The sequence below is a fragment of the Bipolaris sorokiniana genome (genome assembly GCF_000338995.1).
Source record: "Bipolaris sorokiniana ND90Pr unplaced genomic scaffold COCSAscaffold_2, whole genome shotgun sequence".
Taxonomy (NCBI): domain Eukaryota; kingdom Fungi; phylum Ascomycota; class Dothideomycetes; order Pleosporales; family Pleosporaceae; genus Bipolaris; species Bipolaris sorokiniana.
This window is the reverse complement of record NW_006911896.1, coordinates 745,858-769,646: the sequence shown is the minus strand read 5'-3', so window position 1 is coordinate 769,646 and position 23,789 is coordinate 745,858. Positions and strand designations below refer to the sequence as shown.

General features: G+C 51.0%; 11 protein-coding genes across 11 annotated transcripts; 6 read left to right on the top strand and 5 right to left on the bottom strand.

Annotated features, from left to right (window-relative positions):
- Positions 1 to 1,156: 1,156 nt before the first annotated feature.
- Positions 1,157 to 1,678, bottom strand: COCSADRAFT_269327 (uncharacterized protein). The gene has a single exon (XM_007697633.1). The coding sequence runs from the start codon at positions 1,607 to 1,609 to the stop codon at positions 1,298 to 1,300; it is 312 nt and encodes a 103-aa protein (XP_007695823.1). The 5' UTR covers positions 1,610 to 1,678; the 3' UTR covers positions 1,157 to 1,297.
- Positions 1,679 to 2,434: 756 nt separating this feature from the next.
- COCSADRAFT_80889 (carbohydrate esterase family 5 protein) lies at positions 2,435 to 3,605 on the top strand (the record flags this gene model as incomplete). The annotated part of the gene is made up of 2 exons (XM_007697632.1): positions 2,435 to 2,876; positions 2,935 to 3,605. 2 exons carry the CDS (start codon positions 2,435 to 2,437, stop codon positions 3,603 to 3,605), a joined length of 1,113 nt encoding a protein of 370 aa, XP_007695822.1.
- A 2,008-nt stretch (positions 3,606 to 5,613) lies between these two features.
- On the top strand, positions 5,614 to 6,843 carry COCSADRAFT_80313 (uncharacterized protein; the record flags this gene model as incomplete). The annotated part of the gene is made up of 2 exons (XM_007697631.1): positions 5,614 to 6,096; positions 6,148 to 6,843. 2 exons carry the CDS (start codon positions 5,614 to 5,616, stop codon positions 6,841 to 6,843), a joined length of 1,179 nt encoding a protein of 392 aa, XP_007695821.1.
- An 822-nt stretch (positions 6,844 to 7,665) lies between these two features.
- On the bottom strand, positions 7,666 to 7,975 carry COCSADRAFT_349483 (uncharacterized protein; the record flags this gene model as incomplete). Its single annotated transcript, XM_007697630.1, has 1 exon — positions 7,666 to 7,975. Exon 1 carries the CDS (start codon positions 7,882 to 7,884, stop codon positions 7,666 to 7,668), a length of 219 nt encoding a protein of 72 aa, XP_007695820.1. The 5' UTR covers positions 7,885 to 7,975.
- Positions 7,976 to 9,890: 1,915 nt separating this feature from the next.
- Positions 9,891 to 10,966, bottom strand: COCSADRAFT_133504 (uncharacterized protein; the record flags this gene model as incomplete). Its single annotated transcript, XM_007697629.1, has 2 exons — positions 9,891 to 10,460; positions 10,649 to 10,966. The coding sequence occupies 2 exons, from the start codon at positions 10,964 to 10,966 to the stop codon at positions 9,891 to 9,893; spliced, it is 888 nt and encodes a 295-aa protein (XP_007695819.1).
- Positions 10,967 to 10,986: 20 nt separating this feature from the next.
- COCSADRAFT_33100 (uncharacterized protein) lies at positions 10,987 to 12,077 on the bottom strand. The gene has a single exon (XM_007697262.1). It carries the CDS (start codon positions 11,969 to 11,971, stop codon positions 11,279 to 11,281), a length of 693 nt encoding a protein of 230 aa, XP_007695452.1. The 5' UTR covers positions 11,972 to 12,077; the 3' UTR covers positions 10,987 to 11,278.
- A 293-nt stretch (positions 12,078 to 12,370) lies between these two features.
- Positions 12,371 to 13,850, bottom strand: COCSADRAFT_269284 (uncharacterized protein). The gene is made up of 4 exons (XM_007697628.1): positions 13,642 to 13,850; positions 13,454 to 13,587; positions 12,873 to 13,404; positions 12,371 to 12,820 (listed from the first exon to the last, which is right to left on the bottom strand). The coding sequence occupies exons 1-4, from the start codon at positions 13,786 to 13,788 to the stop codon at positions 12,770 to 12,772; spliced, it is 864 nt and encodes a 287-aa protein (XP_007695818.1). The 5' UTR covers positions 13,789 to 13,850; the 3' UTR covers positions 12,371 to 12,769.
- Positions 13,851 to 13,971: 121 nt separating this feature from the next.
- On the top strand, positions 13,972 to 17,310 carry COCSADRAFT_33097 (uncharacterized protein). The gene is made up of 4 exons (XM_007697261.1): positions 13,972 to 14,281; positions 14,346 to 14,458; positions 14,508 to 14,882; positions 14,937 to 17,310. Exons 1-4 carry the CDS (start codon positions 14,162 to 14,164, stop codon positions 16,879 to 16,881), a joined length of 2,553 nt encoding a protein of 850 aa, XP_007695451.1. The 5' UTR covers positions 13,972 to 14,161; the 3' UTR covers positions 16,882 to 17,310.
- Positions 17,192 to 20,084, top strand: COCSADRAFT_167395 (uncharacterized protein; the record flags this gene model as incomplete). Its single annotated transcript, XM_007697627.1, has 2 exons — positions 17,192 to 17,204; positions 17,458 to 20,084. The coding sequence occupies 2 exons, from the start codon at positions 17,192 to 17,194 to the stop codon at positions 20,082 to 20,084; spliced, it is 2,640 nt and encodes an 879-aa protein (XP_007695817.1).
- Positions 20,085 to 20,396: 312 nt separating this feature from the next.
- On the top strand, positions 20,397 to 22,335 carry COCSADRAFT_196126 (uncharacterized protein). The gene is made up of 4 exons (XM_007697626.1): positions 20,397 to 20,609; positions 20,663 to 20,719; positions 20,772 to 21,947; positions 22,000 to 22,335. The coding sequence occupies exons 1-4, from the start codon at positions 20,535 to 20,537 to the stop codon at positions 22,024 to 22,026; spliced, it is 1,335 nt and encodes a 444-aa protein (XP_007695816.1). The 5' UTR covers positions 20,397 to 20,534; the 3' UTR covers positions 22,027 to 22,335.
- Positions 22,336 to 22,467: 132 nt separating this feature from the next.
- Positions 22,468 to 23,778, top strand: COCSADRAFT_269231 (uncharacterized protein). The gene has a single exon (XM_007697625.1). It carries the CDS (start codon positions 22,553 to 22,555, stop codon positions 23,759 to 23,761), a length of 1,209 nt encoding a protein of 402 aa, XP_007695815.1. The 5' UTR covers positions 22,468 to 22,552; the 3' UTR covers positions 23,762 to 23,778.
- The last annotated feature ends 11 nt before the right edge of the window (positions 23,779 to 23,789 follow it).

The window sequence follows — 23,789 nt, the reverse complement described above, 5'->3', positions numbered from 1 at the left end:
TATGGACGCGTGCTGTTAATATACTCAGTGAGCAAACGGATTTAATATCACGTGCTGAGTGGATTCTCCTTGGCCCGGAGGCGTGTTCGGGGCCTGGCCGAGACCCTGCATAGAAGGATGACGACATCAAGCAAACAGACAAACAAACAAACATTGAAAATTTTTCAACAGCTACGGGACTAGCTGTCAATAGAGGGGGGGGTAGTGTAACGGTTCGAGTACACACTGAACTAACATCCGAAAGGGATCCGAACATGGGCACGCACTAGCCGAGGGCAGATCTGCTGATATAAAACCCCACCTTCTCCATACCGTAGCTCGATAGATTTTTGATATCCTTTCGTACAAGGCCTATAGGTGTCTATTCGAATCAAGGCTCGTTTGATGTCCCACGCACTCCCATATGCCTCTGAGTGACACTACCGCCGATACTGATCCGAGTAGTCTTGCCTGCGCCGTTACAGCAACAAACTCGACCACGATGACAAAGCGAATTCACCTGGTATTCTAGAGAAATATGGGTCTGTGAGTGAATCGAATAAAAAATCTATGCAACTACTAATTAATTCAGCCGTGGTGTCACAGCTGCATCCAAAAGACAAGAAGAGTGTGCATGCACTATAGCAGGCTTGGTGCGCAGCAAAGTTATAGACTTTATAGTACACTATGCCTCATCTGCAGCGAAGACCAAGCATAAACTATAATCGATATGAAATGCGGTACGTTCTGCGGTATCTTATATAACTTAGTTCTTACTCCCTTACAGGACATCTAGTGTGCCGGGAGTGCTTAAAGAACTGGCTTAACTAGTTGGAAACATTAGATGCATTAGGATAATGTAGTTCACAGCATAATTTCGTTTGTTTGCTCGCTATGTTAAGGTCGCGAGAGAGCCCGTGATCTATTTAGCCTGCCATCACTTCAGCATGCCCCAAGTTATGAACGCGCCAGGGCTCATGCTGCCCCTTAAAAATAGGACAAAGATGCGTTCGCTGAAAATCTTTCTAGAGGTCGACTAAGTTATTTAAATAATAGGCTATATTCTTTTGTTTCTTTTCTACTCTCTACTAAGTAATATGTTTTAGGCTGTTAAGTTTCTCACTGATGCGAAGCCTCACCGCCTTATAATATTCGTCTGTTAATACATGAATAGCGTGTCGCTTATTATTAATAGGCATATATTTATACAATGTAACCTAATTATTATTAGACAGCTCTTCTAGGACCTCATTAATTATTTCCAGCTTAGACATAAATAACTCTACTCTCTTAAAGCGCGGAAAGAGCTTTTATATAGTTAATCGAGAGGGTGGACATAGTAGTAGAGGTAAAAAGAGAGTAACACTAGTTGGAATAAGGAGGGTGCTACTTGTTCTATAGCTAGCTCAGAGGTAGAGTTGTCTACTTGTCTAGCGATAGACTCAGAGATAGCGAATCGATAGGTTCTAGAGTGAAAAGAAATAATGCTAGGAGAGAGAGATTGAAGAATTAGATTGATCCGATCTGTTCTTGATGTCTTCTCTGGTAATCTGCTCTGGTTTCTATCCACTGTAACGGCGCAGGCAAGACTACTCGGATCAGTATCGGCAGTAGCGTCACTCAGAGACATATGGGAGTGCGTGGGACATCAAACGAGCCTTGATTCGAATAGACACCTATAGGCCTTGTACGAAAGGATATCAAAAGTCTACAGAGCTAGCTACAGGGAGTGTCTCCTTATATACTTATCTTAGTCGGATCCGAATCGGATCCGACCTCACAACGAGTGGTTGATGAAGAGGGCGGCGAGTACTACCTCCGATCCGGCTCTGGGATTGGTCCGATACATGGCGAAGTTGTAACATCGTTACATCCACTAGCTATTCTACTACTATATATATTAGCTGTACTAGATTCTAGAAGAATCTATCCAGTAGTAGATTACGTAGCTATAGACGTAATAGATAGATGAATTGGATCAGGGATTGATTGATTGAAGAATCCGGGTGTGGTGCTGAGCACCCGGATTCTGCCAGAGGTCAGCTGATTAGCTTAGATCTCCAAGAATATCTACTCCTTAGGCTATAAAAAAACACGATAGGTGCTAAGACGATCGGCCCGATAGGTATCCCTATCAGCAACAACTTTTGAAAGCCATCTCTGTAATACGACGTTTGTCCGCGCTCCTGCTAGCGCACGACCCAAGATAGCTCAGCCAAAAAGGGATCCAACTCGTATCTAGTCAGGCACACTCCCCTTTTTCGCCCGTTTCTGCGGAGTCGAGCGGAGTCGATACTCAGTTCGGCTGAAATGCAAAATGAACGCTCCTATTAAATACTGTTTCCCCGAAGCCAAGAGGTCTTTCTCTCTTCTCACAGGTCTTCCAACCTTACAATCTAACCAGTACACTCGCTTTTTGACGATCGATTAATACCACACTCTTTAATTCTTAATAATGTCTTCCATCATCCGCAACGTTCTCGCGCTCAGCGCTGTCGTCGCCGTCGCCGTCGCTCAAGACCCGGCCCCCAAGCTCGACGCTCCCTGCGCCGATGCCGTCATCTTCATGGCCCGCGGTAACAATGCGCCGTACCATGACAGCCGTACATTCCCCTTCGTCGACGCTACATGCGGCAAACTAAGGGCTGAGGGCAAGACCTGCGACTACATTGAGGTTGTGTTCCCGAAGGGCGGCGACTACTGCAAACAGATTGGCGAGGGAGTCCGCAACGGTCAATCCCAGATCACTGCTTTCAACAAGAAGTGCCCTTGCACGCACCTCATCCTCAATGGCTTCTCTCAGGGTGCCTGGATTACCGGAGATATCCTTGCTGGACCTGGTGGATGCTCCCAAATCACCACTGGTCTAGACCCTACCTCGGCTCCTGGTAATGCTAGTAAGTATTCTTGACATGACACACTCGAACCTTGGACTGTGCTAATGTGGTAACTTAGTTGCTGCTGCTCTCCTCTGGGGCGATGTCATGCATGAGGCTAACCAGCCATACAACGTTCTTGACGGCTCTGATCTACAGAAGGACGGTCGCCACGCCGACTCTCTTGCGCGCCTGAACCGTTACGCACCCGTCCTGCGCTCTTACTGCGCTAAGGGAGACCCGATCTGCGCCAACGGCGACAACGTCGAGAAGCACTTGAGCTACTTTGAGCTGTACACCGACGACGCCTCGACCTGGGCCGTTGGAAAGCTCAATGACGCCGCCCCTCTATGTGCCGCTCCCACACCTACGCCCAGCGCTTCTTCTACTGTCGTCGCCTCGTCTGTTGGCGTTGCCGCTGTTGCATCTTCAAGCGCTGCTACTTCCTCTGGCACTGCTGCTTCCTCTGGCGCTGTTGCATCTTCAAGCGCTGCTGCTTCCTCCAGTGTTGCTGCTTCCTCTGGCGCTGCTGCTTCCTCTGGCGCTGCTGCTTCCTCTGGCGCTGCTGCTTCCTCTGGCGCTGCTGCTTCCTCTGGCGCTGCTGCTTCCTCTGGCGCTGCTGCTTCCTCTAGTGTCGCCGCTCTTCCCGTTTACCCTACATCTCCAGTTTACGTTGCTCCCTTCACTGCTCCCCAGCCATACGAGGCTATGTGCGTTCCCCGCATCAAGATTAAATATGTCTACGCTTAAGAGTAAGAAGGACGGAAGATGTAGCGGAGTAGACGTAGTGACAGCAGTAGATGGGTGTAGTTCGATGAGGGAACTATGAAAAGGAATAACTGTCGTGGTCAACGTCTGCCTGAACTTTTGGTTTTCGTGCGTGATGAGTGTTTTCCGTCTGCTCTGCAAGTGCGCTGTGAATCCTTGCAGAGCCCTATGGTCCAATCCTCCAACGTCCAGCCCGGAACGCAAACGTCCCCGTGAGCCCCCTGTATCCCCCGTATCCAGTTTCCTGAATAAATCTGGACAACACAATCCACCGGAGACCCCTCATCCTGCGAAACTCGAGAAAATCCGCCGTCAAATCTGGCATATCCTGGCGCTGAAAGTCCTGCACAAGACCGCTATTCATATCAGGTGGGACGTCTGGGTTCTCGATGTTGAAACCATCCAGGATGGTATAGCTACTCACGCAACCAAAGGCACGTAACACCAACAAACACTCATTACTGCAAATGGGACAGTATACATCATGCACATGGCTGATGTACTAATCTGCGCGAACTGAGTGTATAGCAGTGTTGAGGATGTAGAGAGGCGAGCTCGGTACGGCGGCTTGGTGTGCACAGCATAGACCGACGAGTAGTCCACATGCTTGAGAGCTGGAATTCATGAGGCAGACAACACGTTCCGGCTGGCAGCTGTCTGTATCGGGCGATCATGGCGCCTATCATGTTGGTGGTATCACGCCTCTTCCTCAGTGGAGGGAACGATTGGTGAGCAGGCCGTATTGCTAGGATTAGTAGAGCGGTTTACTGTCAAGGCTAGTAGGTCAATGTCAGCCCCTGATTATGGCTTATGCAGATCAATTGTTTGCGCTACACTATTTCGGGATGGTCTGCTGCTCAGCCCGAAGGAGTGTAACGCAAGTAGATCCTTCTCCTTTCTGCAAAAACTTGCTACGGATTGCGCGATACCGGAATCAGATAATTTAGCGGTCTTTATGGTATCCCGCCCGATCTGCTCTATACAAGCAGTTTACCGGTGGATTAGTAGTTAGGTGGGTGACCACTAGCGAATCCCCGCTGTCGTATGTTTTTGTTTTTGCAACTTTTATTCTTTGCTCGATCTATGCGGGTCACGTGGATATGGTCTTGGCACGACCTCTGTTTTCCTACTGGATTTAACACGTTCGCTGTTTCCAAAGCCTCGCAGTACCAACAGCGAGGATCGTGTCAACATATCTATCTACTCCATACAACATCTGCAATAAACAAGTCACACGCTTGACTCTTTCTCTATTGGATGGGATGCTATATACCTTCCCACGTGGACTAGGCACACGAGAAGCACGGCGTCAGCTGATTGCGCGTCTTATAGCGGGATGCTGGTTAGGATGAGTAGAGCATTAAACTGCGGGTAGCGTACAAGCAGGCTTGAACAAGCTCTACAACGCTTCTGGCTTCTATATACGCTGCGTTGTAAATGCGCTCGTTTAACAGGCCCTGGGTGGACTATGCTTGGTATGCTTGGTATGCACACATGTATTGCGCCTCATGTGGCCGTGCAGCACTTATGTACAGAATTAATACAAAACATGGGTTGGAGTGACACGGCCCCGTGGCTATATCTACGTTCTTTACTACTCCAGAGTCATCATCCACACATGTTCCACACATAGTTGGAATGTGTCGTGTGCTTTTGGCGCGGCGTGAGCAGCCCTCTGCTTCTGGCGGCTCGCTAATCGCACCTCGGCCTAGGTCCTTGGAACCAGGGCGCTGTGCCTTCCGCAGTCGTCATTCGCAACCTTCGACACGCATCCTCAAGACAAGTCCATGACTGCACCCCTGTGAACTCGCCCATCCTGCCTGACGGTATAAAGATTGCTTCGTACCCCGCAACAGTCGCTGCTTCCTGAAATCTCTTGGCCCCATTGCACCTACCCTGTGTGCGCCCCCAGGCGCCCTTACATCACTCACTCCTCCGTCTAGCCCGCCCTACGCTTCACCTCCTCCACTACCGCCATCTCTCTACCATCATGCACGACCCATTCCCCATCGCGCGGCCTGAGAGCCTTGTCAAGTATGTCCAGCCCGTGGCTGACTACCTATCCCTCAACACGCTGCCCCTGCACTTCCATGAAGTTGCTGTTGCCTATGTCCTGTACGACGTCACCTACCGCTTCATTGCGCCGGCCTTTTCGCGAATATTTTTCCCTCGCGTATATGCGACCTTCAACGCTCGGACAAAGTTAAACTGGGATGTCCACATCGTGTCGTTCGTCCAGAGTACCCTCATCTGCGCCCTGGCCTTATGGGTCATGTGGACAGACAAGGAGTTGAATAGCATGGACAGGATAGAACGTGTGCATGGATACACGGGTGCGTCTGGCTTGATCCAGGCATTCGCCGGAGGATACTTCCTGTGGGACTTGGTCATCACTGTCCAGAACGTCAAGATCTTTGGAATCGGCATGCTGTTTCATGCCATCTCTGCTCTCTGCGTCTTCTTGCTAGGTTTCGTAAGTACTTGACCCAGATATCTGAAACCACATCACTCATCGCTTGCATAGCGCCCATTCGTAAACTACTATGCATGCACTTTTATCCTCTACGAACTCTCCTCGCCCTTCCTCAACATTCACTGGTTTTGCGACAAGCTCAACATGACTGGTAGCACCGTCCAGTTCGTCAACGGCCTAATGCTACTGTTCACCTTCTTCTCCTGCCGTCTTGTCTGGGGAACCTACCAGTCGATCCGCGTCTTCGGCGACGTCTACCACCTATACATGACTGGCCAAGTCCCACAATACGACCCCGAGGTTGGCAAACTTTCAGACGACACTCATGTCAACAATGCAGGCTTTAAGAACGATCTTCTTCAATACTCCGCCGGCCAAACTATCCCACTCTGGCTTATCTCTGCCTACCTAGCCTCCAACCTTACCCTCAACGGCCTCAATTGGTTCTGGTTCAGCAAGATGATTGAGACACTACGCAAGCGCTTCGACCCACCTATTGGTACGAAGAAAGCACAGCCCAAGGTCAGCGCTGCTCCCGTTGAAATTCCCGAAAACGAAAAGGTCTTAATTGAGGGTATTCATGTCTCTACCCCTGGTGTCGTTGAAAAGGACACTGAAGATTATGTCAATGTAGCGTCTCCCAGGTCGCTTCAGTTTCAGAAGAACAAGAGCGGGACGCACCTGGAAGTCAAGCAGAGCGAGGTTCGCAGTCGAAACCCTTCGCAGAGAGCTGCTCATGCGGCATAAGAATCTCTATTTTCCCGAGGTGGGTTGAGGGCGGTAAGTATGGAACGATGATCCTATGGCTTCAGGATATGCACCGGTTTCGTTTGTATCCTATTCTTCTTTGTCAGGTGCGTCAGTTTTGCATACTGATCCGTCTAGAATCTCGTCTCCGTTTCGTGAATCGTCTAATACACAACCTATTCATTCATCGTTTTCTCCTACAACGTCATGCACCATCCTTTTCTCCTCCATCTTAACCCCTGTTTCTTCTCTTGCATGACTTGCTCTACGGTGTCATTTCGATTGGCAGAAAAAGTGTACTAAGCGTATCTTTCGTCTCATTTGCAATCTTGCGCCCCGGTCATGTTGTGTAATGCTCACCTTTTCTTTGGCAATTATTCACGGGCTTAACACCTCTGCATAGCGGAGCGGCCACGCCTCAAGCATGCTATAAGGCGTCGGTAGAGTATTTGAGTGTTCGCGGCAGACGCCATCGGCCTTTAATATGATGCCTTGATACATTGCCGTGAACTATATGGAATATGACACCTTCGTAGTACTCGATATCGATTTGTGGCGGAAACTCTGAGGTTTCTCCGTCGATTCCAAAGGACGACAATCAAGAAAAGCGAAAGACAAATGCTAGCAATACCCTGCCTGTTCTAAGGAGAAAGCACTTGTTGTTTGTGTCTCGCTGCACCGTAGGTAGCCTTACCTTCCAAGGTAATTAATACGAACTTTCTAGTTTGACTAATTGATAAAATGATATACATGCGTTCTTGATCCTCGCATGGTTGCATCCCTTTGAGAGAGCCTTGAAAGCTGTTTACTCTCCCAGCTCTTTTACATCTTGTCAATGACTTGATGCATCTTGACTACCTGTTCGAAATCGCCAATCCCTTTATCCACTGTTCCACCCTTTGCAAATAACTCGTAGAATTCCCCAATGTTCTTCCCAAACACTGGGAGATCTTTCACAGCGTCTGAATATTCCACCTGAATCTCTTCCACACTATCCTTTTCACAGTCATACAACTCAAGCTTCTCGCATCCAACAGGCATACCAAACACTGCATGTGGTGTAACCCGAATCTCACTCTTTGTACCCAAGATGCTCCAAGTACCAGATGGAGCACCTTTGAACCGCTTTCCACTTCTGACATTAATGGAAAATAGCGCACCAGACTTTGCAAGCGTACTGTGGAGAAAGATGTGATCCGGCGTTTCACGGGTGCCCTTCCTGTCCAACGATCCGTCTTCTTTCAACAAGCTGACCTCAGGCCACCTAGTCGCCAGCACAGAGCTAAACTCCTCGATTCCCCCTCAAGGCGAAAAACATGGCATCCGCGGGATGTCCAAATAAAATCGTAAAGATACTTCCGCCCGTTTCCTTCTTCGAACATGTAATCGGCAGCCTAGGGAAGTACGTCACCCCAGCCACCCAGTCTCAATGGTAAACTGCGAGCTAACCAGCTCGCCAATCTCCTTCGACTCAACGAAATCCTTGGCTTTTCGCACATAAGAATTGACGCGAGGCTGTAGCCCCACCGCAGTCTTTACTCCCGCTCTTCTTTGCCGCCGCCTGCGCTAGATTCGACCCGAGTGGCCATTCGACATGCACTTCCTTGCCCACGCGGATAGTCGGCATGGCCACATTGTAGTGGTGATCGACACGCACACTTGTAAATCACAAGGTCGATATCCGGGTCGTTGGCGAGGTCCTCGGGTGTACCATAGGCTTTTGTGTCGGCGGGGAGGCTGTAGCGTTTTATGGCTGCTTGGGCGGAGGCAATGCTTGAGTTGAGGAGGGCGGTGAGTTTGTAGTGGGGGGGGGGATTGGAGGAGGTATGGCAAATGACCACTAAAAATCAACATTAACTTTTTTTGTTCGATCTTTGTAAGATTTAGAAGATGTATGCTGGGACTTTTACCTTGCAGCCTAGGAGTCGTCAGGACCAGCAGAGGCATTGGTGGTGCGGGAACTTAGGCCGATGAGACCTACACGGATTGGTGCTATGAATGCGATTGAATCAAATGAATGAGTGTAGTTGTTTGGATAGATTTGGCGTATGGCTTGTCAAATTGTTTTTTCTCGGGAAAGAATGGCAGATCACAAAATCAATGAAAAGTTGAACCTCAATATTTGTATCTTTCTGTTATAATACTATATTCAGAGAATATACATAAGTAGTCAGTGGCAGCCTTGCTGGCATGAAGCACTATACGTAGCCGGACGAAATGGCTGGGTGCAGTACATTTGATATGTAATACTGTAGTACGCTCCTTCTTTCCGGATATTCCCGGACGCTACTACGTATAGCCAAGACGCCCTGGTACTACTGTATTGCCTTGAATACAGTACTACATAGGCTCTAAACAAGATTGGTGATCTCACCGAGTTACTACCGAGTAGTAGGCCGTCCGTACTATTTTTCTAGTATACTAGGAATTCTAGTCTAAGATATAATTCTATTACCCCAACCCCCGAGCAAAACAAGATCGCTGCCAATCGCACACAAATTGGATCGCCCACTAGCTATAAGAGCGGTGTAGGACAAGTGCAAAGTAAATAAACTCGACCCCTTGGACGGTATGTGGAATCTGCGCCAACGTCCATGTAGTCGAAACTGAGCGTAGGAGCCCTGACTTAATTAAGAATCAAGTAATCGCTATAAAGACACCGACTTTGTAGTTGTTAGATTAGACAGCTACACCACGGTAGTATTTGTGTACAAGGACACAGATTGACTTGGGTGGTATCTTGGCGTGTATCGCAAGAAAACCAACAGCTATTGGAGTTGCCATCTAGCTGAGAATAGTTGCAAAGTCAAAGTATATAGGAGTTTGTCAGGTGCACCAGGATGTACGTTGTGTTATTGGTGAGCATTATGATGTTACTTTCTGTAACTAGAACAAGGCAAAACAAACTTCTCCTCTCTGTCAAAATGTCAAGATGCCACATTCTGGCTATCCTGACCTGCTTCCTCCTCAGTACTTATATGTATGTTCCTTGAAACGACGTCTCCCATAATCAATCTGCCTCTGTCGATACCGACTATACAATCAACTCACAGACTGGCATTGCCACCCACGGTCTTTCCCCTTCCCTTTGCCCTCTTCCGGTCTTTTGCCTTTCCTCCCTTGACTTTCGTCAACTTCGCTGGTATCACACCAGCCCGCTCGAACACTATCTCTACGGCGTTCTTCACATCGTCTTCACGTGGGACGGGGTCTTTGGTCTCGTCCTGGTCCTTCTCCAGACGCATTGCAACAGCCTCGCACAGCACTTCGCCGGCGAGGCGCGCCTGTCCAAGCGTCATGGAAGATAGGACTGATAGAGCTGAGATGGTCGAAGAGGATAGCGACGACGAAGTTATGTGCGACTTCGTGGCCGGAGTAGGTGCGTGCTTCGCGATCTGCTTTATGAACGCATCGAGAGTTGTATCCCATCGTTCTTGGATAACAGTCTCGTGCTCCGTAGTCGGTGCGGTCGCGGTGTCAAGCTCCTGCTGGTTGATCGCTGCAAGTTCTTCTCTTACAGCGCCGCACTCCCGCGTGATGCGGAGCTTGTTTCTCGTCGGCGGCTTGCTCTCCACCAAGCTGAGAATGTGGGCGGCCTTCTCGCGGTCGGTGAGGTCCTATTTGGTTGAAAAAGTCGGTTTAGTATACAATACCTATCTTGTAATACACTTACTCTTCTCTGCCCTTTCTCTCGACCTCTCAGTCTCCAAAAGCAAGAACGCAAACAAATGAGCAAGGCGCACAATCAAAACAGTAAAACAACCAAATAAAAAAAAAGGGAAATGTGACGAAGAGGCTTTCTTACCTGCCAGTCCATGCCATATCCATCGACGTCGATATCAACATCCTCGCCTTCTTCACCGGCGTACATCGCGTAGCCGTACACCGCATCCGGCAACATGGTCTCCGTCGCACTGGCAGCGACTAGCACGCGCTCGTCATCCTGCAGCATCTTGCTGGGATCGCTGATAGGCTTTGCGTCGGTGGTGTAGAGCGCTGCGAACTTGAGGTCCAGTGCCAGTCGCACGCCTTGTAGGACTTGCTCTGGCTTCTGGTACGCGCCGATGACAAAGTTGTCAAGGGTCTTTGATGTGCTCGGGCAGTGAAGTTGGATGCGACACATTGTTTGTTTGTTACTTCTGTGGTTATTTGAGAGTGTTTGTGAATATGTGTTGAGTGCAATTGAATGCAGAGGCGAGAAAGCGGATAGATGCAGTATTCCTTGCGTTTAGTGGGGGAAAAGAAGTAAGAGACAGTGTTTGTGATAGAGAGTAAATGCACTGCACAGAGCGTGATTTTTTATCTGTGTGTGAATCTAGATAGTAAACGAAGTGAAGGTGAGAGTGAAAGACAAGAGAAAAGCCCTCAATCAGGCTTCCAACTTCACTCAACCCCCCAACAACTCGGACAAAAAAAAGCCTCGCTAAAGACCAATTCACTTCGAGACCTCAATCTCAAGACCCTCCTTGAACTCCGCCTCAAGCAATTCATTACCCCCGGCTGTAGTAGGCCTAGCCACATAGCCCGCAATACTAACGTTCCATCCTTCATCCTCCGCCGCCGCAAACCAATTAACTTCTCTCAACGGGCGCCTCTCAACCTCCTTGCCCTGCTCATCCCTCACAATCCAGTAAATCCACAAACTCTTGCCAAGCTCATCCTGCTCCTTGCGTGCTTCAATCGTAGCAGCGGGTTGCGTGCCATTTACAAACTCCGGCATGGGTACTAGCGACCAGTCGGCCCAGATGTCGCAGCCAACAGTCGCGACGAACGGTTTACCAGTGTAGAATTCGATGCCCGTCTTGATCCATTTTGTGGCGTTATCGGCGACGCCCTCTTTGGTTAGGTGGAGGACGAGGCCGGCTTGGTCATATCGGCGGAGTTCGTTGGAGGGTGGGAGCGCAAAGGAGATTTTTGCGCGTTGGAACTGCTTGAGGGGGTAGGTGGCGAGGGTGGAGGGATAGAATGCAGCGTTGAAGACGTTGGTGGAGGGGGGTTTGCGCCAGATGTCTGTGCCTGCTTTGGCAGAGAGGTTGAAGGGCTCAATGGTTGTTGTTGTTGTGTTGGCTGACATGGTGGATGTCGCAAGGTGGGTAAACAGAGCAAGTAGCGGTAGTGGTGAGATCATTATGGTTGGGGAATGTTAAGAGGACCAAAGCTGGGCTCTTATACTTCAAGTTACTACATCTGGAAGTGAGGAGGATGGTACACTGGGTTTTAGTCTATTGTGCGTGATTGGTAGGAAGTCGGAAGACTTTCTGGTTTACGTACAGCACATACCATTATACGAACCGTTTCTTGATGCTGTTACCGGTTTTCGGATGCGTCAACCGGAAATCCCGATACTCTTGCCTAGCACCTGGTTCGGTAATGCAGATCTAGGACAGGACAGCGGGATATCCTCGGGCAAAGATATGCCACCATTTACCACGGTGTGCAGTTATAGTGCGGATCTAGGATCGGAAAGCGGGGTATCCTCAGGCAAAGAGATGCTATCATGGTCTAATGCCAACCGGATATTCTTCACCGTTGCACAGCGCAAATGCCTTGCTGTGCAGTTGAGAATGACTCAGAAACCAAATACCCACGTTTTCACCAAATTTGGGGGTGGCTGAAAGGTGGATTCAACTGCGCTTACCAAAACGAGCGGCCGATTGCGAGATATGCTTGGCATGTCAATAATGGCCGATGATACAACAACCAGGGCAAAAGACTCCAAACTCTATTCCGACCCACCATACATGTGATATCACACGATCTTCTGTGCAATCTAACAACAGTCATCTCTTGCCGTGCCAAAATTTTATATCAGTGTGAAAGCAGAAAGTCACTACTAGTCGACAAGTCAACGCTTGGACACGAGTTATTCGAAGGTGCACTGGCCCATTCATTCGCAGGTATATACAACTCAAACTCGCAAGGTCTTCTATTTCTTCTCTTCTTTCGGTGGCTCTGGCTTGGGTGTTGGCAGTTTGAACTGTAATTCTGTTAGGCACTGGCAGCAACGTTTGGACAGAGGTACAACTTACGTTCTCCGGCTTGAGATCTTCACCTGGACCAACCTGCTCCCACGCTGATGATCCGCCGCGGAAGTTCCTGAACGCTTGCGTCATCTCAAGTGGCTCCACAACAATTCTCTTCTTCTCCTCGTCGTATCGGATCTCAGTGTATCCAGTCATTGGGAAGTCCTTTCGCAGCGGGTGTCCGTCAAAACCGTAGTCTGTCATGATTCGCCTCAGATCTGGATGTCCAACGAAGAAGACGCCAAAAAGATCATAGACCTCGCGCTCGTACCAGTTGGCGCCATCGTAGAGATCGCACAGACTGGGTACTGGGGTCGCCTCATCGGCATATGTCTTGACTCTGATGCGCGAGTTGTGGCGGATACTGAGCATGTTGTACACGACCTCGAATCGCTGGTCCTTGGTGGGGTAATCGACAGCAGTAATGTCCGAGATTTGAGTGTATTCGGCTGCGGTGTGGTACTTGAGGAAGGTGAATGTGGGGATGATACCGGAAGGAGGGACATAGATGGTCAATTCATCTTTCCAGACGGAGAATCTGTATTGCTGTCAAACACCATTCTCCCCTACTAGACTGTGTAACATACTGCTGGACATATTTCGGCAGACATGACATGATGTACTGTCCGTACTTGTGGAGTGCCTCGCCCTTCTCTTTGAGGCTCTCTGTCGGGTTGACGATGGGGGCCTTGAGCTTGCCAACCGTGTCGCGGGGAGCAAACTACAAATGATGTTAGATGAGGTCTAATATCTGCTACCATCTGCTGATCCATACCCGCATGTTTGGTGTGTCGGAAGCGGGTCCCGCGATTTCCTTGGGCCGGAGTGCCGTCGAGGCAAAGGTGCGCATCGCATTGCGGGAGCAGCTCGAGGCGCGGACGGCGGCGCCCAATGGCCGGCCTACAGCTAGCCGCATAGCCATGGTTTGCAGAGGTGGTGTTAAGGGGCTACGCGATGTGCAGCGGGGAAGGGCGACTTGGGGTGGAGGTATCGACGACGTCGTGAAGTTCACAGCTCAACCCGCGAGACGCATGCTTATGTAAGTAGCGTGGAGCGGAACCTTGTGTGCCATCACGCAGCTGCAGCCTCTTAACCCCCATCACCTCCCGTGGATCCCTCTTACTGCGACTGCGACAATCCGGCCGGCGTTTATTTGTACTTCAGCGATTTCCTTGCAGGCCTTGTGTGCTCGTCACCCCAGGTCTTATCCCACCCCCGCATTCATACCACAACTGCCCTCGGGCACCACCCTTACGCTCTAAACCAAACCTTGCACCACACAGCCACCCTTCGCCATGTCTCGGGTACAGCAGGACCAGTTCGTCGATGATGACGAGGAAGAGTGCTGCCCTCTGTGCGTCGAGGAGTTCGATCTGTCCGACAGGAACTTCCGACCATGTCCTTGTGGCTACCAAGTGCGCTTCCCTCGCCAAAACTCGGTGAAGCTGTCCCAAGCCGCCATGCTAACACGCGTCTCAGATATGCCAGTTCTGCTATAATAACATCAAGACAACCATGAACGGCCTTTGCCCCGCCTGCCGCCGCCCCTACGATGACTCCACAATCGAGTGGAAGACCATCTCTCCCGAAGAGTGGGTCCCCTGCTCCTCCTCTCTTTGAAAACCCTCTGACATTGGGCAGGATGGCACAGCACAAGCAGCAAATTGCGCAAAAGGCCAAGAAGAATGCGCAGATGCGGCAAAAGGAAGCACAAAAGGCCGAAGCCGACTCGCTTAGCCGGAAGCACCTTTCTGGCCTTCGAGTCGTCCAGAAGAACCTTGTATATGTCACGGGTCTTACGCCAACAATACGTGAAGATGAACTGCTCAAGACGCTACGTGGCGAGGACTATTTTGGCCAATATGGCAAGATCTTGAAGATTGTCGTGAGCAAAGCCAAGGAGAATGCACAGCATCAGCAGTCGGTTGGTGTCTATGTGACGTTTGCTCGCAAGGAAGATGCCGAGAGATGCATCAACGCCGTTGACGGTTCGCAAAACGGCGACAGAGTGCTCAGGTATGCACCAGCTCCTTCATGCCATGTGTCCTCTAAATAACTGACATATCACAGAGCACAATTTGGTACTACCAAATACTGTTCAGCCTATCTCCGCGGTGAGACTTGCAACAATCGCAACTGCATGTTCCTACACGAGCCCGGCGAAGACAATGACAGCTTCACCCGCCAAGACCTTTCCATGATGAACTCGATCCAAACGCAACAGCCATCCCAATCGTCAACGTCACGAGCCGCGCCTCCTGCGCATCATGGGCCTCCCGTAGCCGCTGCAACGCCAATGCATCGACAAGATAGCACTGATACGTCGAGTTCAATACATGACGCACCTGGTCTGCCCGCCACTGCGAACTGGGGTAGCAAAGCTCTACTGGAGCGTCGTGCAAGTCGTTCAACGACCGCCTCCAACAACGCTAGCCCTATGGTCACGAATGCGGTACTCGCACAAGCAGCAAAAGCACCTAAGCCAGTAGAAGCTCCGAAGAAGAAAGGAAAAGAGAAGGAGAAAGAGAAAGAGAAAGAGAAAGAGAAAGAGAAAGAGAAGGAAAAGGACAAAGAAAAAGAGAAAGAGAAGGACAAGGACAAGGACAAGGACAAAGAGAAGGAGAAGGAAAAGGAGAAGGAAAAGTATCCGCAAGCATCAACGTCGACAACCTCCGAGTCTACCACCGCATCCGCACCCACGACCACCACACGCCCCTCCAAACCCCGCAATCAGGATTTCCCAGACTTGCTCAAGATCATATGCTCGCCCGACTTCAAGTTTGTGTTCTCTAGTGCAGTTCTTTCGGAGGAAGAGTTGAAGGCTGTGACCGAATTTCCTCAGTTGCTTGATCCAAATGGGGGCGCAAAGCGACGCGCAATGAAAGAAAAGGAAAAAGAACTTGCTGCATTGCGGGAGGCGGAAGGTGAAGTGAAAGTGGCTTCCCAGCAGCAAGCGCCAGCCGCTGAACGCGAGGACAATGAGGCTACTGCGGGGGGTAGCTTACAGTTGGGCGGGGAACCCGAAGATGGACCTGACACAAGCACCAACCATCTCGGTCAGCATGTAATCGCACCACCCGGTCAACAGGGTTTTGGCGGGAGCCTCTTTGGGCAGAACACGCCTTTGACCGACGACTTTAGCACCCTTGGGTTGAGCAACAGAGGCTTGACGCCACAACAGCAGCAGCAGTTACTGCTCTCCAACTTCAAGTCTGGCACTCAATCCACTGGCCTGCTAGGCAATATGCAAAACACGCAGCCCCAGCAGCATGGAATGGCTGGAAATGCTTCTGGACACAACAGGCACACTTCCCGCTTCAGCTTCGCCAACGACAGCGCTTCAGCTTCAGCGAATGTACAGCCTGTGGCGAACCAGAAACTGATGAATCAGCAAAATTCAATGATGCCAAAGAACGCCAGTCAGTTCAATCCAATGTCCCAGCATCAGCCACTGGGCGGACAATTCTTCACCAACGTGCAAGGACCGCCTCCAGGACTGAAGCCGACTGGCACGCCTCCTGTTAGCGGGACTGGTATGTTCGGTCAAGGTCACGGCTTTGCTACTGGCGGCCTTCCCTATGGGACGGGTGCCACTGCAAGGAATAACAGTGACGCGATGTATCAGGATCTGCTCCGCAGCCGCAACATGGATGGTAATGCTAGGCTAGCTGATGCTGGAAAGCGTGAGTCAATGTTTCCTTCTTTCCTTAATCAACACTCCACGACCTCTACACCTGCCCCAGCCCCTGGTCTTCTGAGCTTCCCTTATGGGCCTTCGCCTGGCGCTTACCAGGAATCTGGTTCGCAGAAATCTAAGAAAAAGGGCAAGAAGCACAGGCATGCAAACACCTCTTCTTCTGGAGGAGGTGGCCTTGCTGATGTCCAAGACCCGAGTATCTTGCAGGCAAGGCTGCATCAAGGTGGCATGGCTGGTCAGGGCCTGTATGGCCAAGGTCAAAGCGGATTTTCTTCGCTTTATTCAAACAACAACTACGGCGGCGCTGGACGATGGTAGTAGTTTTCTTCTTCTACATATTGGTCGGCCAGTTGGCCAGACATACTGTCCTAGTACTTATTGCAACGGTGGCTGCATGGCGTTTTCAGTTTACACGGCGACTGCATCGGCACAGACTCGGTGTTTTGACACTGGCATGCCTGGCGTTTTGATTGGGCTACACGGTCACTGTCAAAATTTCTTGACGCTGCCACGTCTTTACGGCATTTTTTCTACGCCTTTCACGTTTCCTTTCTCATTTTTTCTTCATATCTGGGTTGTTTGTGCTGTCCTGCCGATGCAAAGGTCAGCTTCTCTCGTCGTCTTCGTCATGGCCATCGCATGTACGTAACTACCCCTCCTGCCGCGATCAAGTCGGCATGCTTACTTTTTAATAGAGAGGTGGATGCACTATTTTCTTGCCTTGCCAGTGACGAAGGTGCTCGAGAGACAACCCTTGTAGCCTGATGTATATTAAATGCTTTGCCAGCATCACTACCTTGACCATCGTCTGGCGACCGCCGTGGTCACTAAACTCATTTTGGCATTGCGATTGTTTCCAACCGTGCGAAAATCTATACTGACACCTCTGTGTAGATGATGTACCACTCAATGCAGAGGAGCAAGCATCCATCAATGTCGATGCGCTGGTCAATGACAGCGATAATGAGCCCATTCGAGCCATGCCAATCACTCCACTTAGCAGCCACTTTCTTGAGTATTCTCGTCGATCCACTCCTACCATTCCACCTGGTTTCACAGCCCCAGCTGTTCCAAAAACTGTCATTGAGGAGTCTCGTGCTCGGCCTGCATCTCGGCCAATGTCTAGGACTGCATCTTCAAGCATTACACCGGCTGTGCCTGTTGTGCCTGTTACGCCAATACGAACATCAACGCCCAGCAAGGCTGGAAAAAGTAGGCAAAAGGGCGATTCTGCAGAGCCGGCAACACCTACCACAACCCATGCGGCAACTCCTACAACCAATACTCAACCCACGACACCCTCCAAGGTTTCGGTACCCAAGGAAACTGTTGTCTTCCCACAAACCCCCAAAGAGCCTACACCGAGAGAAGCCTCTAGGAGAGTCAAGGGCGAAACTGAGACACCCAAGACTGCGTCTGAAACAAGAAAGTCCATGTCAGAGGCAGCTACAAAGGACGTGCCCAAAGCGAAGGGCACTTCTAAGAAGAACCAAGCTCAAGTACAGACAACTCCCAAGAAAGAGCCGCCAAAAGAGCCCGTACGGACTCCAGTTGCTGCTGCAACCCCCACGTCTTCTACAAAAAGACAGCCTCCAGGCAAGCTCGATATCGTAGCGGCGACCAAATTACCAAAGGACGAGGGATCTCCAGCTGCAGGACCAGGCAAAGCAGACTCTCAGACGAAGCATGCTCGTTCGGTATCAGTTACAGCAGCTGGTTCGGTGCCTCCAAGTCCTGCTGCCTTGGGAACAGGATCTCCAATTAAGCGTGCGGGACCGCCAAGGACTCTTCGTGTTGTTGCAACACCAAAGACTGAAGTCCCACCACCCTTGTCTGCGACCACAGCACCGCCTCTCCCGCATATTCCGACTGTTGATAAACTCCGATCCAGGCAGGCGAGCATCGCCTCGGTGAACCAGCCAGGAACTCCTGCAAGTGAACTGATATCAGACACTGCTTCAATCACGTCTACGTCTTTCTCTCGGGCTAGTTCACCTCCTCCCGTGGTTGGAAAGGTTGGTACCGCACCTGTGAGGAAGAAGACCAAGTCACAAGCCAAGAAAGATCGACAAGAACGCAAAAAGCAGATAGAAGAGGAGCAGCTTGAAGACAACAAGTCGGATGTTGAGGTTGTGCAAGCTCCTATTATTGGTCGTAAGAAGAAAGCAAAGAAACCATCAACCAACTCAAAACCTGTAGCATTAGCAGCCAAGAGCCAACCAGCTTCGCCTAAGCCTGCTACGGTTGAGGATGAGCATGCTGAAGTGCCAATAGCCACGGCTCATAGGGTCCCTTCAGCAAAGGTTTCTGTTGCAGCTACGCCCGAACCAGAGCCGGAACGTGAAGAGTCAAAGGAAAAGCGCGAGCATACTGCACAGTCCATCATGGCCGATCTGCAACGCACCGGTGAATTGATTGCGTCTAATCTTGAATTCTTCAAGCCGCTATCGGCGTCGCTTACCCATACAACTCGCAACACTCAAATGGGCGGCGCGGTTGCGCCTCCGGACTTGAAACTACACTTTTCCGAAGCAGACTTGGAAACGTTGGCTAAGAAGAAACCTCTGCGCCTCAACAGTCAAGATGGAAAGTCTGAATCAAGGACTCTGATCACGCCAGGCGGAAAGTTTTTCTGGGGACTCAGTGAAGAGCTGGAGGCAAAGGCACTTGAGCTTGAAAAGCGGATTGACGAGCTCAAGGGCCCTGGCCGTTTCCATGCTCGGAAACAAACAGCACACAGTCACGGCCTGGCCACGCAGACGAACGATGTCCTACCGGCCATTGCGACGGCACTCAAGGAAGCAGGCAAGAAGCTAAACACCAATGGCGGACAGCAAATGCCGAGGCTTGATGTTCCATCTGGACTGTTGGGCTCAACAAACCTTCCTTTACCCCCAGTACAGGGACAGGATGCATCAGTTGCACAGGCTCCAGTGTCACAGCAACAACAAACACCAGCAGATGCCGGCGGTTATTTGAACCAATACGTGCTTCCCCGCACCGACAACCCGCCACCGAACCAGCCACGTCCTGAAATGGCGGCAGTAGGTGGACCACCTGGTGCAGGAACGGCAAACATGTCCGTCAATGCAAACAGGTTTGCCAAGGCAGCAAAGGCGGTCGTTGAAGGTGGTGCAGTGGGAAGCACCGAGATTGATGGCATGGGATTCATGGCTGCTGACAAGCTGGGAGGCGTCTTTGTACAGGGTCTTGAAGCACTTGTAGGAGCCGGTCTGGGCTACCAGTCGACGCAAGAAGTGGGTCTTGACAGCAATGGTAACATCATGCTTGGGCAAGGCGCGGGTGGGCTGGATATGCAGGGGCTGATGAATGCTATTGAGACCACAGCGGGTATGGGTGGATACAGCGGTAACGCAAGAAGAGGAAGAGGCAGCGTGTTGACCATGGAAGAGGCGGAACAGGCAATGCAGGCAGCGAGAAAGGAGCACGATGTTCTGGAGAAGAAGCTGTCGGCACTGATCAAGAAGAACAGGAAGCTGGCATTGGGAGCAGCAAAATAAGGGCATTGGTTTGGCAAGCAGAGTGGCAGGCACGTGGATCGTATAGTATTACTCTATCAAGCACAGGCAAAAAGCTTATTGTGTAGCGTGATCGTGTTAGGCTGGCGATGGTAGCGCCGTGCACCAAAGCCGATTAGAGCAAGCAATGCATTCGTATCAATGGCAACACGTTGAGCGGAATATGTGGTGAAGCTAAGAATAGCCATGTAGAGAGGAAAGGGGTGCAGTAGAGATGCACCTGACACGAGGCGGCGCGTCAGTGATTCGTTCGGCCAGCTCACCGCCAACGTGGGCGGCATCCTGTCAGGGTCCACCAGCTGGTTCCTGGGACAAGGCCAGATTCTCAATTGCTCTAGCACCACGCCTTTTGTGCCTCTCAATTCTGTGCACAACAGTCTCTTTCTTTTTCTCTCCTCATCCACCCCCGCACACACTGAAGCCCGCGCCAAGATGAGTCTCCAGCCGCCGTCCCTCGCCATGAGGTCCAAGTCGCCCTCTGGCGGCTCCACAAAGGCCGTCATCCTGGTATAGAGCACCCGCCGCAAAAGTCCAACAGCCATGTATACTCACACGCGCAGGTCGGAGGGCCCTCTCGCGGCACCCGCTTCAGGCCGCTGTCTATGGAACTGCCCAAGGTATATATGCCCCTCTGCCCCCGTCGGCCGCACCCCGCTGATGATCCCACAGCCGCTCTTCCCCGTCGCTGGCCACCCCATAATCGAACACTGCTTCCGCGCAATCACAAACGTCCCCGATATCAAGGAAGTCTTCATTGTCGGCTACTATGAGGAATCCGTCTTTCAGCCCTTTATCAATGCCGTGTCGACCAACTGGCCCCACCTGAGCGTTAAGTACCTCCGCGAATACCAGGCATTGGGTACTGCTGGAGGTCTCTACCACTTCCGTGATGTCATATTAAAGGGCAAGCCCGAGAAGCTTTTTGTTCTCAACGCAGATGTCTGCTCCTCATTCCCGCTTGTCGAGATGTTGAAGCTATTCGAGGACAAGGACGCAGAGGCTGTCATGCTGGGCACCAGAGTCGCAAACGAGGCCGCCTCAAACTTTGGATGCATCGTCTCGGATGCGCACACCAAGCGCGTGCTCCACTACGTCGAGAAGCCCGAGTCGCATATTTCCAACCTGATCAACTGCGGTATCTACCTCTTTGCGACCGAGTGCATCTTCCCCGCCATCCGCAGCGCTATCAAGCGACGGACCGAGCGTCCACGGCTGCTGTCGTACCCCTCCAACGAGAACCTCGAGTCTTCCTTTTACCAGAACGAAGACGACGACGACAGCAGGGAAAACGCTGTCATTCGCCTTGAGCAGGACGTGCTGTCAGATATTGCCGACAGCAGGCAGTTCTTCGTCCTTGAGACAAAGGACTTTTGGCGCCAGATCAAGACTGCGGGCTCTGCCGTCCCCGCCAATGCTCTGTACCTCGCCAAGATGTTCCAGGCGGGATCAGAAGAGCTTGCCGCCCCCTCTGCCAACATTCTGCCCCCAGTCTACATTCATCCCTCTGCTCAGATCGATCCAACCGCCAAGATCGGACCCAATGTCTCCATTGGCGCCCGCGTCGTCATCGGCGCTGGTGTACGTGTGAAAGAGTCCATTGTGCTCGAGGACTCTGAGATCAAGCACGACGCATGTGTGCTGTACACCATTATTGGCTGGAACAGCAAGGTTGGTGCATGGGCCCGTGTTGAGGGTACACCAACGCCCGTCACCAGCCACACTACTAGCGTCATCAAGAACGGTGTCAAGGTTCAGAGCATTACCATCCTCGGTAAGGACTGCGCCGTCGCAGATGAGGTCCGTGTGCAGAACTGTGTCTGTCTGCCATACAAGGAGCTGAAGCGGGTAAGACATATGATCATGAGTATGTTGAAGGCTTGGCTAATTCACTCAACAGGACGTCTCTAACGAGGTCATCATGTAAAATGATGTGAGACTTTACATTATGCTGTTGATCAATGATAATGAAGGGACAACGACATGGGGACCTGTAGTGAACGATTAGGAAAATAGCACCGCTAGGGGCGTTTAAAAGAGAAATCAATATACCACAATCTATGAGAGATTTCAATCAAATACTCTCAGCATCAAAACAGAGGCCAAAAAATGTGTGTATATGATTGGCGAGGAGTTATGTTGAGTATCGTCGGTTTCTGTCAAGGATGTTCAGGGCTACCCGCTTCTAGGCTCGATAGGGTATCGGCGCTTGAACATTGCATCTTGTCACTTTGCCAACACTCACCCTCTTCTGCTATGCTTCATGAAAAATTGCAACGCTAGGTGATGCCGATGGCCATATAACACGGTTACTCTGAAACTTGACACTGCCATAAAACTTAACCACCACCAGCCTCAAGATTGGCAAAATCCTTTTCTTTTATCGAACGCGCCATCAAACCACCAAACTGCCATTGAACAACAACAACTCCCAAAAAAGAGAAAAGCCCACCATGTCCGACATGCAAGCTGCCCTCCAAAAAGCCCGACACAGACTCCACAACAGCGACAAACCCTGGACAACATCCCCAAGTCTGACCCCCACACCCTCCCCATCCCCGCGCTCCACCAACCCCATCTCAACAGCGCACTCCTCCGGCCTCCCAAAAATCGACATATCCCCCTTCCTCAACTCCACCTCGCCACCCTCCTCACGCCTCAAAACAGCCCAAGCCATCAACGCCGCGTGCACAACCTACGGCTTCTTCTACCTCACCGGCCACGGAATCCCACAATCCCAACTCGACTCCGTTATCTCGCTCGCTCGGCAATTCTTCGCCTTGCCACTGGAAGAGAAGGTCAAGATTGAGAGATTCGACGCAGGAAGCCCACAAGGCGGCGACGGCGCACGCGGGTACCAGCGCTTATGTACTGACGATGAAGGCGGCGGATTGCAGGATTTACAGGAAGCTGTGGATTTTTACGCCGAGTGGCCGGAGGAGCGGCGGGAGGAGGGGGATGCGGGGCCAGGCAGCGTTAAGAGTCTTCAAGGGAGGAATTTGTGGCCGGAGGAACCGGCGGGGTTGAGGGGCGTGTATGAAGAGTATATTGCGAGGGTGAGTAAAGTTGGTGAGGCGTTGGTACGGGCGATGGGGGAGGCGTTGGAGTTGGAGGGTGAGGGGGAGAAGGAAGTTATTGAAGGGGCTTGTAGGGGATCGTTTTGGGTGGTGAGGATGATTGGGTATCCGCCTTTGCCTTCTCCTCCTGCTTCTACTGCGCGGTCGACGAGTGGGGAGGGGGAAGGAGAGGAAGAACAACAACAGCAGTTTTCTTGTGGCGCACACACGGATTACGGGTGCGTTACTCTTCTTCTCTCCGACGACACGCCCAATGCACTGCAGATTCAACTTAAAGATGGGACGTGGCTTAATGCCGATCCTGTGCCTGGCGCATTCGTAGTTAACATTGGGGATATGATTGAGCGGTGGACAAATGGGTTGTGGAAGAGTACACTGCACCGGGTTATTCATCAGACAGGGAATAGGTATAGGATTAGTGTTCCGTTCTTCTACGAGCCGAATTTCTACGCGGAGGTTGCGCCGTTGGAGACGTGTGTGGAGAGGACGGGGGGCAAGAGGGTGTATGAGAGTAGTATGTATGGAGAGCATTTGTTGACGAAGGTGTTTAGTAATTTTTATTATAGTAAGAGGACGGACTGGTAAGATCGCATGTATATACGTGTAATCACAA

Excerpts from the sequence above, each read along its gene's own strand:
- COCSADRAFT_269284 (XM_007697628.1), bottom strand. The coding sequence starts at position 13,788 with ATGGCTATGCGGCTAGCTGTAGGCCGGCCATTGGGCGCCGCCGTCCGC. Across the intron at positions 13,405-13,453 it reads CTGCCGAAATATGTCCAGCA|ATTCTCCGTCTGGAAAGATG; the intron begins GTATGTTACACA and ends ACAGCAATACAG. Across the intron at positions 12,821-12,872 it reads AAGATCTCAAGCCGGAGAAC|TTCAAACTGCCAACACCCAA; the intron begins GTAAGTTGTACC and ends ACAGAATTACAG.
- COCSADRAFT_269231 (XM_007697625.1), top strand. The coding sequence starts at position 22,553 with ATGTCCGACATGCAAGCTGCCCTCCAAAAAGCCCGACACAGACTCCAC.
- COCSADRAFT_269327 (XM_007697633.1), bottom strand. The coding sequence starts at position 1,609 with ATGTCTCTGAGTGACGCTACTGCCGATACTGATCCGAGTAGTCTTGCC.
- COCSADRAFT_196126 (XM_007697626.1), top strand. The coding sequence starts at position 20,535 with ATGAGTCTCCAGCCGCCGTCCCTCGCCATGAGGTCCAAGTCGCCCTCT. Across the intron at positions 20,610-20,662 it reads CCACAAAGGCCGTCATCCTG|GTCGGAGGGCCCTCTCGCGG; the intron begins GTATAGAGCACC and ends TCACACGCGCAG. Across the intron at positions 21,948-21,999 it reads CATACAAGGAGCTGAAGCGG|GACGTCTCTAACGAGGTCAT; the intron begins GTAAGACATATG and ends TTCACTCAACAG.
- COCSADRAFT_33100 (XM_007697262.1), bottom strand. The coding sequence starts at position 11,971 with ATGATCTCACCACTACCGCTACTTGCTCTGTTTACCCACCTTGCGACA.
- COCSADRAFT_33097 (XM_007697261.1), top strand. The coding sequence starts at position 14,162 with ATGTCTCGGGTACAGCAGGACCAGTTCGTCGATGATGACGAGGAAGAG. Across the intron at positions 14,282-14,345 it reads CATGTCCTTGTGGCTACCAA|ATATGCCAGTTCTGCTATAA; the intron begins GTGCGCTTCCCT and ends CACGCGTCTCAG. Across the intron at positions 14,459-14,507 it reads AAGACCATCTCTCCCGAAGA|GATGGCACAGCACAAGCAGC; the intron begins GTGGGTCCCCTG and ends GACATTGGGCAG.